Below are 21,305 nucleotides of genomic sequence, written 5' to 3'. Positions count from 1 at the left end.
CCTTTTTGATGGCTAAAGTTGATCATTTGGTGATGCAATTTTTAAGTGACTTAATCTCTAGCCAAATTTTAATTATAGCAACAGTGTCTTATACTTGCAAAAAAAAAAAAGTGTCTTATAGCTATTAAAAGTTCCATAATATTGCTCATAGTTCATATGCAATGTATTGTTGGCAGAATTGACAAATTAATGGAAGGTCTTAAAGTAAAGTTGAAAGCTGCTCACCAAGCTTCTGGTGGTAGAAAAGTCAATATAATTTCACATTCAATGGGTGGACTGCTAGTTTTGTGTTTCATGTCGCTCCATAATGATGTGCGCAAATTTTCTTTTGGTGACTAGTTGTTTCATGGAACATATGCGAAAAATAGTTAGCTCTTTTTGTGCCATAAGAGGCATGAGTAGCAATATAACTATTCTTCGACAGGTATTTTCCAAGTATGTGAATAAGTGGATTTGCATAGCCTGCCCTTTTCAAGGTAATTTCCTGATTCTCTTTTATGCTATGCAATTTTATGTTCAGGAAATAATTTCTTGTATTTTCTAATTTTAAATATCAATGTAATTTGCCTCAAATAATTGATTGATTTTTCTGAGATCAAGAGAAAATGATTCCATTCCCTTTTTTTATTAGTTATTATCAGAAGTATTACATAATAGGTCCAAAGAGAAGGTTCTCTACATTGCTGTGAGAATAACTTTGCTCCATTGCTGAAAGTCAAAATAATTGGTTTTTGCTGAAGCCAAAAAGAAAGAAATAAAAAGAATAGGAATGTAAAACTCATCTTCTTTTATTATTAATATGATGAAAGTTCATCAGAGTTATGAGCTTGATGTAAGTTTAAGTTTCCCAGTCTTTTAACTTTTTGTTTTTTTGAATAAAACCTTTTGGAAATGTGAAACCACTTGAAAAAATAGTATAAAGCCCGTAGATGCTGCATCAGTGATGTCACCTGGCTGGAACATGTTAAGGCAGTATAAACATGAAAAGTGGCTGAGCCAACATTGCTGCTACCCTTCACATTCTATGCATTACAAATGCAATTTGATGGAGCTGTAAATCCAAATTATGACACTCTGATTTTATTGAACTCCTAACCATAAGAACAGGTCCCCTGTTGACCTGGTACTGCTTGTTTCTGGACACACGGGCTAAATTCTTTAAAAAAAGAGGATGTAGTAATTCAGATTTTAGAGGAACTTTCAGTTTCAATTGATGATACCTTCTTATAGTTGTTTGATGCACTGAATCACCTTAAGAGATTTCACTCATCTGGCTCTCAGCTGGTCACGAATGCTGTTGTTTGTTATTACATCTTTCCTTTTATTACAAGTTATGTAGCATCCTCATTTCTGATACCCTTATTTTCTGACTATGTTCTTCTTTGTTAAAGTTGGACTTAATCTAAGCTACTTGGAATTGGCTGCATGAATCCACAAACATAATTTTTTGTCCAATTGCTATATTCTTACTTTTATTTATTTATTCGATTTTATAGGTATTTTTTTGTTTCTGTTTCTTTGCCTTGCATGAAGTTTATAAGCAAGCAATGTGTTCGTTATGGTCTCCTTTTAGAAATCTTATGTTGCTCGCAGAAATGATTGTAAATACAAATTTTATGGGTAAAAATGTAAAAAAGGTGCATAATTGTAGCAATGAAGTTATACTTCTATCATTTCAATGAATCACTAGAGAGCCATAAGTCCAAAAATATCCTTAGAAAACCTGAATAATTTTAGCTTAAATTTACAGTTTTGAAATCTTCTGTTTCTCCCTCCATTATTCTTCTTTACTTTTCATCAAGGTGTGCTCCTATATTAATTCTGAGGTATAATTAACAGGTGCACCAGGATGCATCAACGATTCTCTCTTAACTGGACTACAGTTTGTTGAAGGATTTGAGAGCTACTTTTTTGTATCAAGGTGGACGATGCACCAGCTGGTAATTCCTCTATTTGAGTATTTAGCCCAAGTGGTGGATTTAAACCCAAAATTGGAAACTTATTTATGTCATGCCAAGCATTTTTCTTAATGAAACTTCTTCCAATTTGAAGCATAGCCGATATGTAGTGATAACAAGAGGCAGATTCAGAAGAAAATGATTAAGTAGAACAAAATTGGAAGCATGACTGCCACTTCCTCAGAATTCTGTTTGGACAATTATATGCCCTTTCTGGGTAACATGTAGAAAATTATTTGAGGCTGCCTGATTCTGTTTGACTTAGGTCAGCAGTTCAGTTACAGAGGTGCTTGGAACCACATTGAAGACTAGTATAAATTGTTCTCATGAGTTGCATTTACAATTTACTACGTAGTCAGCTTGTTACGTTATCTGGTTTAAGTCAGATATGTGCTTCCAGTCCCATGTGACAAGGAATCTCTATTTGGTTTTATCTGCCATCTTGATCAATTTAGAGAGTTCATTCCTAGTGTATCTCATAATGATTCTGTCTCACCATATTCAATGCTAGACTGTAACATTTATTTCTTTTTATGCTTGGTTAATACAAGTACTATGCGATAACATATGCCTCTTTTTCCCTATAGTTGGTTGAGTGCCCATCAATCTATGAGATGTTGGGAAATCCAGAATTCAAGTGGAAAAAGCAGCCAGAAATTCAAGTTTGGCGAAAGCATTCCAATGATGGGTATGGGGAAGCTTCTGTCGATTTGGAGTCCTATGGCCCAACTGAAATTATCACTCTGTTTGAAGAAGCACTGAGGCATAATGAGGTACTACTTCATAATTATTTTGGTGTGAAAATTATCAATGTTTGTCCTGAATCTCCTCGTGTGATTTCACAATTATAATTTTGTGGTGTTTCTATTGTATTGGTCTTAATATCATGTATTTAAGTTCTTTTCTCTCAAATAGCACAAGGTCGCGCTTGGATTTTTCAGCATTAATTTTCTAGAATCAATATGATTCCAAGGTGAGAAGAATAAATCCAAATATCATAAAATAGAATACGTCCCTGGAAGACACTCTGCTTGTATCAAGATAACTCTAGCAATTAAGGAAAGATAAAATTTCACCATGTTAGAGAACTTAATAAAATTAAAACATCCCCTGCTTGACTCTTAAAGTAGTTAAAAGAAATGATAGATCAATGCTCTTTTGTTCTGAAGAATAAGAAATACTAGAAATATAGTTTCTTTCTTCCCGTTTACTTGATTTTATCTTTTAGAAACTTTTTTCAAGCCTTATGAAATCTGATAACCTTTATTCCTGGACTTGTCAGCAACTTCCTATATATGTGTGTGTGTGTGTATGTATTATGTCTGACAAATCATCAATAATTTTTTATTGTTGCTTACATTTGTTGATGCAATTGTGTCCTTTCTCTCTTTCCCCCATGGTTGTCTACTTTCATTGCAAAGTCTTCTATGAATAGCCAAAAGCTTATATCATCTTTACTAATTGCAGCTAAATCATGATGGAGAATCTGTAGCTCTACCCTTTAACTTTGAGATTCTGAAATGGGCTGCTGGTACTCGTCAAGTTATGTATGATGCTAAACTACCAGATGGGGTCTGCTTCTATAACATTTATGGAACATCATATGACACACCTTTTGATGTTTGGTATGTAAGTGAATTAATTTAATAATTAGGATTTTTTCGGTTAAGTCAGTGATGAAAACTTTCAAAGAATTGGCCAACTAGTCCCTTGATTGTTTCAAAATATGAACATTTACAAAGGGTTTGGAATGCATGATATACTCAGTCAAACATTTGAACCTCTCCTCACCAAAACCTACTCATTTTAACCAACTTGAATTATTCATGCCCATTGACGTTTGTTTTTCATATGCACGTATTCCTGATGTTAACAATATCTGACTTGGAGTTTTTGGGGAAAGTGAATACAAATGAAATTTATCTTGAAACTTGATCCAATGGTTAGTATGAATTGATGAGAACTAATGGTTTGCTAAATGACCTGCCTTTCTGTAAATCCGAAATCAATATGGAACTTCACTAAGACTCGGATTTGGATCTATTTTATAGAACCTTAATTATTGATGATATTTAACTATTAATTTGATGAAGGGTGAGAGCAGGATTCTGATTGTATCAATTTACATTATGGTGGTTTTGAACTTACACAATTTAGATTTTTCTTTAGAAAATATCTGAATTAACCTTTGATCATAATTATGAAAATGTTTTATGCTAGAGGTGCATTTGACATATGCATATTTAATGCAGCTATGGTTCGGAAACATCTCCAATTGAGGACTTGTCTGATATATGCCACTCACTGGTGAGTGATTCGATTTGTTTGTGTAATCTTGATCCTGCTATAAGTTAAACGGGAAAGTATCCTGAACCATCACAGTCACATTTTGAAACTAATATGCTCATCAATTAGTTTCCCTTTTTTAACTGATTAGTAATCATGGTGGTTTGGGAGAGAGAGAGTGGCTTTATTGAGGTGGTTGATAGATAGGAAGTATTTTTCTGAGGGAGGTTGGTGCACCACTGCTATGAATGGGCCTCTTGGGGTGAGCCTTTGGAAATATATTAGGAGATGGATTAATTTCTTGCATTTTATAACTTTTGAAGTAAGGAGATGGGTGATCTTTGGTGTGGTGACATTCCGTTAAAGGAATTTGTCCGAGTTATTTCGCATAGCAAGGTATAGGAGCTGGATCTCCACCCTTTTCTTTATTTGATAGGTAACATAAAATGTTTTTAAAAAAAAAGCCAATCTGAGTACGTTGGAGATGTACTATGGGGCACAAATCAGGAACCAAAATTACAACGATCAAGTAAAATAGGAAGGGAAAAAACAAGAAAAATGTGACAGCCACACACACTCCATTCAAGGAGAGTTTGCAAGAAAAAAGACTTAATCTCTAGCATAGAATGTTCATATCCCCCAAAACTTTTAGCATTCCTTTCATGCCAAATACACCACATCAAGCAATGCGGCACAAGTCTCCAAAAGTCTATGTTGTGATGTTGCCCAAACCTACCCTGCCATGACTCAAACGACTCAATAACCTTATGCAACATAACCCAGTGAATTCCAAACAAACAGAACACCAATGACCACAACTCACAAGCTATGGGGCAATGAAGAAGAAGGTGATCCACCAACTTCCCACAACTCTTACACATATAACTCCAATCAAGAACAAGAATACTCTGTTTTGCGAAGATTGTCTGTAGTTAAAATCTTATCTAAGGAAGCAAACCATGAAAAGAAAGCTACCCTTGGAGGAATCTTCGATTGCCACATCATTCTCCAAGGGAAGGATAAGAGAGTAGTTGGGTACAAAGAAAGATAAAATCCTCTAACCTCGAAACTTCTACTCCTTGTTGGCTTCCAACAAACCTTGTTAGGACCAATCCTCCGCACAGTCAAAGAATAGACCATATCCATAAACAGATTGAAAGGTTCTTGCTCCCAATCTTGCGGTGATTGACAAAATTGAACATTCCAATGAACCCTCCCAGCAGACCAACACATAACCTTTGCCAATGAAGATTCCCTTGCCCTACTAATACAATAGAGTTTTGGAAAGGCCTTTTGGAGGGTACAATCCCCACACCACACAGGCTTCCAAAACTTCACTTTAGTACCATCACCTACATCATATTGTAGGAGTTTAGAAAAGTTCAACCAGCCACTTCTAATAAATCTCTGCAGGCTATCACTATAAGCACTTGTCACATTTTTTGTGCACCAACAACCCCATACATTCCCATATTTCGCCTCTATAACCCTCCTCCATAGAGCATGTCTCCATGCCATAAGTCCACAACCATTTTCCTAACAAGCCATTTTCCTAACAAGGCAGAGTTAAAACTCCTCAACCTGCATAGGCTTTCAAACCTTAGCCCATTTTACCAGATGTAATTTAGATTCACCACCAATTCCACTCTAAAGAAAATCTCTCTGCAATTTCTCCATGCGATTAGCCACCTTCCCAGGTATATGAAGAAGGGAAAGAAAATAAGTAGGTAAAGAGGAGAGAGAACTTTAATAAGAGTTACCTTACCCCCCTTAGATAAATTCAGCCTCTTCCAAACTGCTAATCTCCGCTTCATCTTCTCTAAAATAGGATTCCAGATAGACAACTCCTTAAATTTAGCACCTAAGGAAAGGCCCAAATATTTCAAAGTAAGGGAAGATTGCTTGCACCCTAACAGCCCCACCAGAACATCCAGATTGTGCACCACTCTAGCTAGTACCAACTTAGATTTCCCAAAATTAATTCTTAAACCTGATACCTCTTCAAATCTGGTTAGAATCGCCCTCAAAATAATTATCTGATTAGGGTCAGCATCACAAAAAATAAGTGTCATCTACAAATAAAAGATGAGACACCATCATCAAAGTACCAGCTGAATTGCTTATAGAGAAGCCCAAAAATTGTCCCACAGTTGTAGCCACATCCAACATACGGCTCAAAGCCTTCATAACAATAAAGAGCAACAGAGATAAGGGATCCCCTTGCCAAATCCCCCTAGAACTTCCAAAGAAATTAGATGGGCTACCATTTAAGCAAAATGGAAAATTTGACAGATGAAATGCAACACATTATCCATTTTCTCCATTTCTCTGAAAACCCACAGGCAGCGCTGAAGCATTACATTAAAAAATCTAATTCACATGATCATACGACTTCTCCACATCCAACTTGCACAACACCCCTAGAATCCTTGTTTTCAATCTACTATCAATACATTCTAAAGCAATTAAAACGGAATCCAAAATTTTTCTACCTTTCACAAATGCATTCTGTGCATTTGAAATAAGCCCATGTGCCACCCTTCAAAACCAATTAGCCAACACCGTAGAAATAATCTTCTAGATCCCACCAACTAAACTAATTGGCTGAAAATCCTTGACCTTCACAGCATTAACCTTTTGTGGAATAAAGGCAAGAAAAGAAGCATTAAGGTTCTTCTCAAACACAGCCTGAGAATGAACATTCTGAAACACTTCCATAATTTCTGTCTTCAAAGCACTCTAACAAGACTGGAAGAAAGCCATGGAAAAACTATCCGAGCTAGGAGCCTTATCACTATCAAAATCATTTATCATCCCAAACACCTCTTCCTCATCAAATGACCCTATCTAGCCAAAGGGCATTGCCTCAAAGATACTAGAGAATTCCACATCATCTAAAGTAGGTCTATGAGCCACATTTTCAAAATAGAGCTACCTATAAAAGTGAGAAATACACTCTGCTATAACCTCTGGACCTGAAGACAATTCTCCATCCGCCATAAGCCTATCAATGGAATTAAATCTCCTGTGAGAGTTGGCTATACGATGAAAGAATTTAGTATTCTTGTCTCCTCTAATATAAAGGACTCTAGATTTCTACCTCCAACAAATTTCTTCCAAAAGAGTAGCTTTTTCTAACTCACCTTGGACTCTTTCCAATTCCAGCTTTTCCTCCTCCATTAGGCCACAACTTTCCTCAGTCATCTCCAGATCACAAAGATCTTTCCACAATTGTTTCACTCGTTCTTCAACATTACCAAAAACCTCCACATTTTATCTTTTGAAGTCATTTTTCAAGAGTTTTAGTTTGTTGGCCAGAACAAACCTCAGAGTGCCTTGAAAATGATAAGAATCCCACCAAGTTTAGTTCGCACCCTATCCAGAAAACCCTCATCCTTAAGCCACATATTCTCAAATCTAAACGGCCTCCTACCTCTTTGAAAAGAACCACCCTCAAGGACAATCGGAAAGTGATCCGATAACAACCTAGACATTCTTCGTTGACAAACAGTTGGAGATGTGTCCTCCCAATCTGCAGAGAACAAAAATCTGTCCAGCCTAGCCTTCAAAGCAACTTCTTGAGAATTAGACCAAGTAAAAATTCCCCTTCCAACGGGAGATCAATGAGGCCTCGCTCCGAAATAAAGTTGGAGAACTCATGCATGGTAGCTGTAAAAACAGTAAGAACCAGAACGTTCAGAAGGAAACCTTACCACATTTAGGGGGAGGATGGAATATGTTGGAAGCTGGCAGGTCAGAAGTATTTTGAGGTGAGTTCTTACTATAGGACTTCAGCCCCTAGTGGAGATATGAAGTTCCCATGGAAAAAGGATTTGGAAACCCAGGGTTCCATCAAGAGTTACATTCTTCATTTGGACTGCATCTTTGGGGAGAATTTTAACAGCAGATAATCTAAGGATGAGAAATATCATATTGACCAGTTGGTGTTGTATGTGTAAGCAGGACGAGGAGATAGTGACTCATTTGCTTTTGCTAGAGAATTATGGGATATGGTTTTTGAGCTATTTGGAGTTCACTAGGTGATGCCTAAGGATGTTGTAGATTTACTAGCTTGTTGGCGGTTTGGGAAGACATAGAAACAGCGCAATATGGAAGGCTATTCCTCACTGCTTGATGTGGTGCACTTGGCATGAAAGAAATGCTGGAATTTTCGAGGGTTGTGGGAGTTCTATCTTAGAAGTGAAGATGCAATTTTTTTGAACATTGCTTGAGTGGATGATGGTGGAAGGAGCATATCCTTTCTATAATTTATTAGATTTTATGGATCAATGTAATCTTAGAACCTTATTGTGTTTTCTCATCAATAAAATTTATTACTTGTAAAAAAAACTATTGATTACTCAGCAATATTCAACATTCTTTATACACCTGGAATTAAAGATTACAGTCTAGCACCCATGGCCTTGATCTTGTGCCTTAGCTACTGACATTGATTCTATTCTTTCTCTATTTATAACTTGTATCCTTTTTTGTTCCAGCCCCAGTATTCTTTTGTTGATGGAGATGGAACAGTTCCTGCTGAATCAACTCAGGTGCTCTATTTGACCTTTCATTTGATGCATAATTTCAGCTGATAGTATGTAAGGACAACATCTATAACGATGTCCAGTGTCAAAACCTTGAAATAACAATTCAAATTCTTGGTTGGTAACTAAAGCTCTCCCTCATTTTTTTCATTAATAGGGGCCACCCCTATCTTTAGGAGAATTTCATAATTTTGAATCCAATCTTTCCGTGTATTTCCATTTATCCATCTTAACATTCTCATTTTAGCTACATTCATGTGATACACCACAACAAAATAAAAATAAATAAATTATAGGAATATTGGATGACGCTGAATAGTACCAATGTTACTAGAGATATTTGGTCTAGACAGGATGAAAAGGTAATCCTGATAACCTTCCAACAACAACAACAACAACAACAAAGCCTTAGGCCCAATTTTTTTGGGTTTGGCTATAGGTCCTCAACAAGATTAGTTTGGGTCTGCCACATGTATGTAGGGGACGCCCCAAAGAGGATCTATATTGGATGCATTCATAATAGAGTGACTAAATTTTAGTTAAGCCGTCAATCTACTACAATCCTCCTTTTAACGGGCTTGTGATTGGCTGTGAACACAATATATGGAATTAAGCACAAACATAGACGGAGTTCTGGTAACCTTCTAGCATATGCAATTATAATTTGTGCTAACCTTAAAACTTTGGGGATGTAAAATACTGTGATCAGCTTAATACACATGCAGTTGTGCACATAGTTGTCAGTATCGTACGATACGCGATACGTATAGTATCGTATGTAAAAAGTTTCGTATCATATCGACGTATCGTAAGTGCTCATGAATCGTACAATACAGTGTGTGTATCGTATGAATCGTATCGTATCGTAAAATTATACGTATTGTACAATACATAGATAAATGGTTTAAAATGAATTGTCAAATTTTGTACTTTTATTTGAATTTAACAAGTTGTTAGACTTGTTTTAAACACAAAATTATTAGGTTACTTAATTTAACCTAATAAAATAACATAATCATAAGTTTTTTTCTCCTCTCTTTCTTCTACAAATTTTGAACTACACAGTATACACTTACACTTCACTTTAGTATTTAAATTTATTTTATATACCATAAATAAGATATTAATTGATAATATAATTATTTTTTATTTTGTCAATATTGTTATGAGTCCAAGAAACTAGAATGCCCAGAAGAAATTTTTAAAATTATTTAAATAAAAAGAATAAGAAGAGATAGTATATGTTAATGACAATGAAAAAAATTTTAATGTAGAAATAGGTTTGCAAAATGATAAACCTGATGATAGCATTGACTTAGATAAGGTTGATTAGCCAATACAATGAAAATAAATTATTATTTTTGGGTCGTTTGTAATATATTATCACTTTTGAATTTAAGTAATTTGAATGTGTATGTTATAAGCACGTGCTAGTTTGATTTATTTAGTTAGCTTGTTAAATATTATTACATAAGTGATGAATAAAATAGTCATTAGTTGAATATATTTAAAATTTATAATGAATATTTTATATATGTATATCTATAATTTCTTTATAAATTTCATTAAGTGTTTGTATATCTTACAGTACGATACGATATACGATATGGAAAAATAAAAAATCGATTCACGATACAATTCATGTTTTGACAACTATGGTTGTGTATGTAATCTGTGATTTATGTGTATAATGCTCAAGAAAGAACATGGTGAGAAAGGTTGTCATTGAAAGGCCATGATTTGATCATTTTTTATTTAAGACGTGAATACTTTATACACTAAAGTATTTTGCTTCATCATCCTATGTGTTTGAATGTGGCCATGGACATATTTAATAGAATCAATCCGTTAGATAGCTAACTCGACGGCGTAAGCAAGACATAAATTCCCATTCCTGGCAAAAGTGAGCTTTATGCACTGGGTACAATCTTTTTTATAAGGCTTGGCTAATTGGGAGGTTTGTGCACTGGGTACGACATATTTTTATTAGCCTTGGCTAAGTGAACATTTCAGATTTATTTTGTGATATTAGTTCCTGATGCTGCTATGATCTTACTGTGTATCTAAGTTCATCTTTGGGTATGTATGTTGTATACATTGCAATCTTGAATTAAATTTACATTCTACTTGGTTCCAGGAACAGAAATTTGTAGCACGTTCTTGCTTGATTATTTAATTTGCTCCTGTTGTACACAATGTTGAAGTTTTTAAAGCATTAGTTTCTCTTGCATTTTAGTTAAGCTCTGTCAACCAATCTCTCTTTCCATTGCACAGGCTGATGGATTTCTAGCAGTTGAAAGAGTAGCAGTTGAAGCTAGTCACCGTGGATTATTATGCGACAAAACAGTTTTTAAATATATCCAAAAATGGTTGGGGGTTGAACAAAGGGTCAGCAAGCATGTGAAATCTTCCGGAGTGGTAGATGCTTCAGATTAGCCCTTGGAAGTATGCCATTCTTTGTGCTTAAAGAGAGATGTTTCACATGTTCATGTATTTGTAAGTAATTGTATATTATCATGATAGCATCATAAATTTTCAACTGTGAACCTCTTGCATACATCCCGTGTACAAGAGAGTTCTACACTTAGTTACAGACTCTCCTACTCAGTACAATATTTTTGTGAATTTGAATGTTTAGCATACTCATGTAGGAGAATTTATGCGCAAAAGGGAGAAAAAAGGCCCATTAGTCTGTATGGGCCTAAATTGGGCCAAGGTTATTCCAATGGATGTAGGCATGAAAATTTAGGAGTTGGCCTACTATTCTCGGTCCGTACAAGGTTCAATCGAGAAAATTGATAGTTTGGGAGGAGACTATAAATGGGATGATGAACTCATGAAAGTTAGAGGTGGAAAAGTGTAATTCATATTCTTCAAATATATAAAGTTCCGATTTCTCTCTAAGTAGTGATTTCGCTGAAAATAATTTCCACCAAAAGTTATTTTTAGCAACAACACTTATTTGTAGTTTCTAAGCCAGTCGTCCATAAATTTCCCTAGAGTGATCAATTTAGTCTTGCAACTATTTTTTTTTTTTTTTGAGAATCAGTCTTGCAACTATTAGTTGTATTACATGCAACCTTTTGCAACTTCTCCATAACGCGATTGTATAATTCCATGGGCACAAAGAGAGCCTGAGTTTACTGTGTTTGTGCTCAAATCAAATACTGTAAATTTCATGTTGTAGGATTGATAATAAAAGGCAAAACTATATTGTTGGTCCTTAAAGTTTGGTCCCTGAAGTTTTAAGTGAGAGCTATTAGTTCCTAAAGTTTTAAAAATGAGCTTTATTGGTCCTTTAGTTAACTTCTGTTAATTTGTTTACCTATGTGTCTAACGGAGAATTGATGTGGCAATCGATTTATTATTTAAAAAAATTATACATCACATTATATATACACATCATAATAATCCCAAATAATATATATATTTATATATATATATATATATAAAAGAATAATCCCAAATAACCCATTAAAACCGGGTCCTTCTCCAAATGCAAAGTTCTCGGATTGCATTTTCTTCTATGTTTTCTCGAAATCTAAGCGTGCATTTGCCTAAGGATTATTAGGCATTTTGCATTTTTTGGCTAGGTCTCATGGCATTGTTCATGACCTAGCCAAACTTCAAAAAACATGCATAAGCAAGTCTGTCGTGGGTCCTACGACACTATTTATAGTTTAAAAATTATTTTGTTACAGTGTTTTTTAGTAATAAGTTTTTAATTTTCAACAAATAAGCGGTATTTAAACATACTCTAAATAGAGTCTAGAAATAGATTGGGAGAAATGTACTGGGTGGCTGGGTGTGCTTTATTCTGCATAGAATCCCTGAATTTGGAGCTCTCTAATCGTTTCACTAGGTTTTCAAATTTTAAAAGTTTCTTTCATTTTCTCAACCTCCAATCATGTATTTAGATTCCTAAACCCACCTAAGCAAACCAACCTAGAAACACCAAATTCTTGCTTCACTCTCTCAACAATGGCGGAGTCAGTGACTAACAAGTGCCGCCATGGCTCGGCTATACAGATGCGATCAAGACTAGGGTACATGGGTTCTTCCAACTCCTGGGCACAGCTGGTGGTTATGAAGCAAAGGCGGAGGACGGCAAGGTTGGAGGAGAGTTGGGAGTCGGAGCCATCGAAGAAGACGTTTCCATGGGTTCTACTTTCACTTCCACTTCTATTTCTTGGGGAGTGTTTGGTTGCTGAGAAAAATTAGAGTTTTTTTTTTCCTCAGTTATATCCATAGCAGATTCATAGTCACCCAAAACATCTATTTCTCTCACTTTATTGAGATTTGATGAAATTTTCCAACTTCACTTTTTGAACCAGAGAAGGATAAGGCTGGGTGGAGTCGTGAGATTTGAGTTTTTCACTTTAGGGACATTTTGGTAATTTTGATAATTGGGTAATTGGGTGGGTTGGGGTTTACCCATAATAATTGGATTGGGTTTGAGTTAGAAGCAATTATTTAAATGAGTTTTAATGGGTAAATGAGTTTTATATACCCAATCCAATTATGCCCACTCCAAACCCACTCATTTGACACCACTAGGTTTACACGGTTAATGTGATGTGTAATTTTTTAATAATAAATAGGTTGTCACATCATTTAAAATATGCCATGTCAATTTTCTATTAGACACATAAGCAAATAATGTAACTGATTTTTTTTTTTTTTAGTAAAGTAACTGAAGTTAATGATGGGACTAATAGTGCTCTTTTTTAAAAATTTTAAGAATCAATAGCGCTCACTTGAAACTTTAGAGACCAAAAGCGTTTAATAGGAAAATTTTAATTTTAAGGACCAACAATGTAGTTTCTCCATAATAGAAACACCCATCTTATCTTAATAGAGAGACCCTTGAACGCTAGCTTTAGATATATTGTAACTGCATCTAGAGAAAAAAAAAAAGAAAAAAAAAAGAAAAAGGTCTTAAGTTTATTTTTATTTTTATTTTTTATTATGGTAAAATTTTGTCCCCATATCCTTAAGAGCAACTTCAACCTTCAACTTTCAGATTTGGATGAAATTCACCAGATCATGGAATTTGATCTAAGTTCGATTTTGTCTCTACAAATTTAAATAGTTTTAATTTATCATTAATTTTTTTTAAAGCTATCTATTTCATCAAGCCACCAATTTCCATCTATTTGTTGTTAAATTAATTAGATTTCATGTCACATTAATTTAAATCCATGTCCTTTTAGTTTATTTATTTATTTTTATAATTTCACATTAGCACTCCGTCTTTTATGTATGTAATTTCTTTACTAGGGAGAGAGAAAATGACATTATAATTTTAAAATTTGAATGAAAAAATTGAAATTAACTTTATGAGGGAGAGAGAAGATTAAAGGAAAACAAAAAATTCAATAAATATAAGATTGGGTAAACTACTACTGTGCACCCTTGGTGCAGTGGTCACTCCACAAGTATTAGTGTTTGTGGGGTGTGGGGGTAAGAGCCGGGGTTCAAATTTCCAAGAGGGAGCTTCACACGCATATATATTTAGATTAGGTTAGAGTAGAATTTTTATCTTGTAAAAAAAAAAAAAAAAAAAAAGATTGGATAAACTACGTATTTAGTCTCTATTTTTCACACCATATTTCAATTAGATCTCTAACTTATAAATTCTGTAAATTTGGCCTCTAACATTTCAGTACCGTGTCATTTTAGTCCTTGCCATTTAGGGATGCTAATGGAGTGGGGCGGGGTCGAAGGATGGGGTCTTCACCCCACCCTGCATGGTTTTGTCTTGACCCATCCCTGCCCAGCCTTACATGACAGAGAAATTTTTCTTGCCCTTCCCCTCCCTTTTGGGCCCCACGAAACCCTGTCCCACCCCGTAAAACTCTACTTCTTGTTAAATTTAGGGTTGACAAAATATGACATGACCTGTGAACCTGATATGATTAACTTGTTTATAAACAGGTCATGAGTTGAGGCTGAATAGATTCGGGTCATATTCGAGTTGACATGGCTAACCTGTTTAATAAACTGGTCGTGTACGTGTTTAGCATGCGAACCCGTATGACCTGTTTAACTTATAAACTTATTAGTTATTTTGATATTATTACTTAATTTATGGTTATTTTTATATGTTTATTACTATATATATATATATATAGAAATACTATATTAATTAAATAGATCATAAAATAGGTTATTTGTATTCACCTTTATATAACTTGTTAATTAAACGATTTAAACGTATCAGGTCGGGTTGACCTGTTTAATAAACAAGTCGTATTAGGCTTGAGAATTCCTAACACGTTTAGTAAACAAGTCGAGTTCGGTTCAACCCATATAACTAAATACTCATGACTCGACACGACATGAACTTGACCCGTGAACAGGAATTGCCACCCCTAATTATATTTGACCAACAACAATTGCAAATTTTTTTTTTTAATAAAACATCTTTCATTAATAAAAATATACTTGAAATTAAAACTAAATTTATCTCATTAAATCAAACTAATTTTTAGCAAAAACTAAATAGTATTATCCAATTGTTTAACAAGACAATATCACAACAAAAATAAAAATCGCATAATATAACTCATAACAAAATAATCTAAACTAATAATACATAACAAAATTGGTACCTTATTTCCAACCTTGCTAGAGAGAAAATAGAGGCACAAAGCCACGTCGGGCAAAATAAAATAAACTAATGTTGATACGTTTGTTTAAATAGTAGGTTTTAGGATATAAAAAATTTACAATTATATCCTTTATCAACATGTAGCGGGGTGGGTCTAAAAAGTCTAAATCCATCCCCGCCCTACCTCATGTGGGGCTAAAATCTCATCATCCCCGCCCCACCACTTTTGCGGGGTGGACAAAACCTGCGCAAGGGCTAAGCAAGGAGGGGCGGGGAAAAATTGCCATCCCTATTACTATTATCTCTTGGATAGAAATTGCTGACTTGGTAAATGACCAAAATAAAAATTAATTTATTGCCACATCAAAATAAAATAATTTTTTATTTTAGCGGTTGTCACGTCAGCAATTCTCATTAAAGAGAAAATGGCATGGACTAAATTGACATGGTTTTGAAAAATTATAGACCAAATTGACACAATTCAAAAGCTAAGGACCAAATATGTAATTTAACCTATTAGATTAGCTTCAGCCGATCACAGGATTTCTCACTTTATTTTCAAGCTCAATTTCAGTCTTTCATATCTACGTTAAATGGCTATAATCATAACTCCTTAATTCAAGCTTTTCTTAATCCTTAAAATCTCTCATGGATCATACGTAACTTCATGAATTAACCACCTTAACTTTGTGCTACCTTTTGAGTTTTGAGGTTAATATATAAAATTCCATCATACAAAAAGGTATAAGTAATACGACTAGTAGTCTAATATTAAAAAGAAAAAAGAAAAATGGATAGTTTGCAATTCCAATGTATTTTGAAAACTTAACAGAAAAATCAGTACGAATTTTACTTGTATTTTCTAAAATTAAAATTTAGAAATGTTAGAGAATTTTGATAACCAAAAATGTATATTGATTACCCTTGCCAGCTGTTTTGACCAAAGAAAAAAAGAAAAAGACTATGCTTCATTTTGAGAATAAAAAACGAAATATAATGTGTAAAAGGCCGTAGAAAACTTGAGTTTGAGAGCAAGAAAAAATGCTCACCAAAATATTATAATAAAAAAACTATATGTACTTTAGGCATTATTATATATTATTTTAACAGTGTTGATAGCAGTCCTGTTTGTATCCTTGGCTAGCTAAGGCTGCTTGTCCATCATTGCTATTTTTGTAAAGAAAGTGTTTATAAATTAAACTTTACCGTAAATCTTGTATTACATGGAAATGGAATACTATATATGTATGAAACATTTATATAGGGAAACAAAAAGCTTATTTACCTTCTCAGAATGATTAAAAAGAAAAAGAAATGCAAATTAAGCAAAAGTGTATGTTGTTAATTTACATAATAAGTTCATGCATGCCACCATAGAGAGATTTGGCACATATACACACACACATGTCAAGAGAGAAGATCAACGTAGCTATCTATATATGGAGTAAACACTTGAATCCAAGATACTAATCTCACTTGCATTTAGTTCAAGAAGTAACATGTAGTTTTCTTTTTCTTATATATATATATATATATATATATATATATATATATTTGGGTTGTTCAAATGTAAAGAAGGGGAAGAGTTAAGTTAAGGTGGTCAAAGTCAAAAAGGTTTGAATCCCAAACAGAGTTTCCAAGCCTACTAGGGTTTTGGATTTAATAAAATCAAGATGAATGAAAAGCCCAAGAAAGAGACGAGAATGAGCATTCCTAGGGCTTGTTAGCTTATGAGAGGATTCTATTTGAGATAATAAGGGACAAACACAGACACGCATGAGGCATGCATTTTTTTATTATTATTATTTTTATAATATTGGACAAATGAAAGCCCAAATCCCATCTCTCTCTCTCTCTCTCTCATTGAAATCCACAAAATTTGGTGGGTCCACACCGTAAGTAACCATAAGCTTTTATTTTATTTGTTGTCGGCATATACATATAATTAAAAAAGTATGTGGAGTGTGTACTAAAAGAAGGGTATGATAAAATGGCAACATTAATTATATGAATGTTCAATATATAATGTGATCTTATAAATTGTCTTCTATCTAAAAAATAAATTAAAATTAAAATTTCACACATATATGCGTGCTTTGTTTAGAGAATTTCATTTTTTCTTTATATTAATTTAATAGATGAAGTGTAGGAGATTTGAACTGTGAATATCTTTATTTACTTATTAAAAACACTGTGAATATCTTTATTTACTTATTAAAAACACTGCTAGAATATATCAACTTAAAAGGACACTTAATGAGTAAGTAGGAATTGATTTCATGGAAAATAAAATTTCTAATCATAGACATGCATGCAAATGTAAAATAAAATGGAGAACATGAAGTGATTAACGTGGAGACAGGGCATGGGAGCAAAAGAAGGGGCATGGGTTTGGAGTCTTTATGTAATTTTTATATAGCTTTCTTTATTAAAGTTTTTTTTTTTTAAAATTTTAATTTTAATTTTCTTGGAAATCTCTTATTCGATGGAGGAGAGAAGTTATTGCATGGATAAGGGTGCAAAGGCAAGGGTAGATTAAGAGAGAGAGAGAGAGAGTCTGCAGTGCTAGTTGGTCTTCTTTCCAAGAAGGCACGGGTGCTCCGCTGATTTCTCCAATGCAAATCCCAGTTCCCCACTGCTTTTATTTTGGCCTTTCAATATTGCTCTCCTCGGTTTTCTTGCTATTTAATTATGACCTTAATGTGCCTTCTACTCTTGTGTAACTAAAAGCGTCTGTTTTTTTGGCAAGATTATTTTTGTTAATTTATTTTTATTATTATTTATGGGTTTTATTTTAATTTTTGATACTATTCATGAGTCTTATTATACTATTTCAACTAACTTTTACTTTTATCTAAAGTACTTTTAGCAAAAAGTTTTCAGTTTCAGCAAAATAAGCGGATTCCGAACCAACCCTAACGAAGGACACCAAATTTATGATACTTATCATTGTACACATATTTTTTTTTTTTAACCTCTTTTTTTTAATAAAAAAATTATATATAAATATATGAATAAAAATATTTTTTTAATAGACAATAAATACAATAGAATATTTGTAACCCATAACATTCACTTTATGATAATTGTTTTTTATTATCAAGTCAAGACATTATTTTATTTTATTTTTTGTAGATAAGGTTCCAATCTTAAATCTTTTATTTAATAACAAAAAAACTTTACTAATGGAGTTACTTAAAATCCACATAAATAAATAATTTTAACTTCAAATGTTCATTATGCTATTCTCATACGATATTTTATGATACTATATCATAATATATTTCATCTGGGTATTTTTCTTATTCAAAAATTCAAATATTTATTGTTCTTTTAGATGAAAGTTGAGGAGGAGATTGACCCCATTTAAACCCCACAAAAAGGGTTGAAATGCTACAAATGACCATTGAAAATGATGTACGATTCTTGTTACAAGAATTTTCTTTTTTAATTGTTGGGTTACACAATGGGAACAAAAAATTTATTTCTCTCTTGAACCCCCGATCCCTAGTTTGCACGAGATTCAATTTAAATTTAAGTCTCATGAAAAAACTTTACTAATTAGACTAGTATAGGCACCTATAATATAGAAGAAATACTTGTACAAGACTACGAACTACTATAATATTTGAATTTTTTTTTCTTTTTTTGGGAAACAAAGGAAGATAAGAAAATATTAAAAAAAAATTGAGAAAAAAGATAAGGAAATAAATGATATAGTAAGTTAGTGTAACAAAGGGTAAGCTACAAGATTCTTTCGCCAATTGGTCAAGGAAACCAAAAAAGAAATAATTAGAAGGCAAAATACAACAAAACCCCTACTTTGACCTGCATGAATGAGATACAATTTTCTTTGTATATTTATTTCCCTAAGGGAAAGAAAGGATGTATATTAAAAAAGGTGAGGAATTATATTTTATTGTAAATCCTTGTACTCAAAACAAGAAAGGAAAAAAAAAAAGAAAAGGAAAAAAGAAAAGAAAAGAGTTGATTGTACAACCTAATCATGGAATTAAAGCTAGGGTTTCAACTCGTAACAGACTTTGAACTGCATCAATGAGATATAAAGAAAAATGAATTTAATTTTAATGTATGATGAACAAATTCGTTGGGGGGTGGGGGATGATAAATTTATCATTCAATTAATTGAATTTAATGTAGGGAATTCAGAATTTCGGATATTGGAAAAATTATTGTGTACTCCCGGGGTACCATAAATGTGTACTCCTTCCTCTCACATGAATGGTGGGTCCCACTAATTAAATTCATGGTGGAACTCATCATTCATGTGAAATGGGGGACTATGCATTTATGGTACTCCGGGAATACCTAATAATTTTCTCGGATATATTGGCCCATCTCCCATGCAAATTTGTTTGAACAAGATTCATGCCATTTCCAGTTGATCAGAAATTGTCCAAAGAAAATAAACGTGTGTGTATATATATATGTGCATATATGTATTGGTGTATATTAAATAAATAAATAAATAAAATAAGTCTAGATATATAATAATATTAAATAATCATGATAAACTTTTAAGTAGGCCACATTAGTCTCTTAGGGCTTGTTTGTTAAAAAAAAATGGTCACTCATCACTCATCACTCAATTTTTGTCACTCATCACTCATCACTTAAAATACTCTAACTCCCTACACCCACCCGTTTGGCACCATCACTTACTTGTCATCACTCAATATTTTTCAACTGTTTGTGTGCCCCATACCTATCACTTGGTGCAGCTTTTATTTATTTATTTTCCTTCAACCCCCAATACCCAAACTCATCGAACCCAGTAAATTATATATAAAAAAAAAAAAAAAACCAAACCCAGTGAGAAAAAAAACATCACCGAAGTTAGTGAGAAAAAAAAAAAGTCAAAAGTTGTGGCTGACTTGATTAGTGGGTCCCTCAATGTATGTTTAATTACGGAAATGCCATTGAAAACAGAGTTATGAAAACTGAAAACACCTAAAATGTATTTTTAGTTTCCATAACTCATCACTCAAAAATCAGAGAATTGAGTAATGAAAATAATGATCCAAAATTCATCTAAACAAATGCTCATCCGTGGGACCAACACGATTTGGATGATGGAAACAGAAAATTGAGTGATATCACTCAAAACTCATCCCATCCAAAAAAACTCTTAGCATTCTCATCAAAGATTGTAAAAAATTTAGCATTTAGCATCTCAAAAAGCCATTTTATCAATTTTAACAACCCATTTTACAATACACCTAACATCAAAGGTTCTATATTTTTTACCATTTCATTTAAATATATATATATATATATACATATATATATATATATATATATTTATCTTTATTCTTCAATATATATTTCTTTCTCTCTCTTCCTCTTTGTCACTCTTAACCCAGCAAACTCACACAAACCATCTCAACCCAGCAAACCCATATCCAGCACCACCGGGAAAAAACAAACACCAGCCACCCATACCCACCTGTCTATCCAACAAACTCACACTCTTCCATCTCAACCCAGCAAATCAAACCCACACCCACACCCACACCCACTGCCACCAACCACCACTGGCCACACCCACAACAATCACTACCACCATCACCATCACCCATAACCACAACCATAGCAACAACCACAACCACCAAAATCACAAGCCCAAAACGACAATAGCATCCACCAATCTGAAAAACAAAAACAAAAACACCAAACAAAAACATTAGATATATGCACGACAACATTGAACAACAATCAAACAAAAACAACAACACGAAGGAAGACCAACATTGAACCCAAAGCCAAAGCCAAACCCATAGCGACGATCAACACACGACAAAACACCCAACGACAATCAAACAGCAACACACGGAGGAAAAATCTTCGAACGGAGTCAATCTAAGAGCAGGATCTACATGC

General features: G+C 33.6%; 1 protein-coding gene across 3 annotated transcripts in view; it reads left to right on the top strand.

The window, feature by feature from the left end:
- The window catches only part of LOC115991295 (phospholipase A(1) LCAT3), a 36,963-nt gene extending 25,579 nt beyond the window's left edge, over positions 1-11,384 (top strand). The window contains exons 4-11 of one of the 3 annotated variants that reach the window (XM_031115006.1): positions 177-312; positions 425-476; positions 1,840-1,940; positions 2,546-2,731; positions 3,426-3,583; positions 4,211-4,265; positions 8,744-8,797; positions 11,066-11,384. In XM_031115006.1, the coding sequence (XP_030970866.1) occupies positions 177-312; positions 425-476; positions 1,840-1,940; positions 2,546-2,731; positions 3,426-3,583; positions 4,211-4,265; positions 8,744-8,797; positions 11,066-11,227 (904 nt within the window). In that variant the 3' untranslated portion in view covers positions 11,228-11,384. Of the gene's footprint in view, positions 1-176; positions 313-424; positions 477-1,839; positions 1,941-2,545; positions 2,732-3,425; positions 3,588-4,210; positions 4,266-8,743; positions 8,799-11,065 lie in introns of those variants that run through there. The other 2 variants (XM_031115008.1, XM_031115015.1) reach the window with 2 other exon arrangements.
- The last annotated feature ends 9,921 nt before the right edge of the window (positions 11,385-21,305 follow it).

Source organism: Quercus lobata, chromosome 1, assembly GCF_001633185.2.
Source record: "Quercus lobata isolate SW786 chromosome 1, ValleyOak3.0 Primary Assembly, whole genome shotgun sequence".
Classification (NCBI taxonomy): domain Eukaryota; kingdom Viridiplantae; phylum Streptophyta; class Magnoliopsida; order Fagales; family Fagaceae; genus Quercus; species Quercus lobata.
Note: the sequence above shows the minus strand (reverse complement) of the source record. Positions and strands in the feature narration are given on the sequence as shown.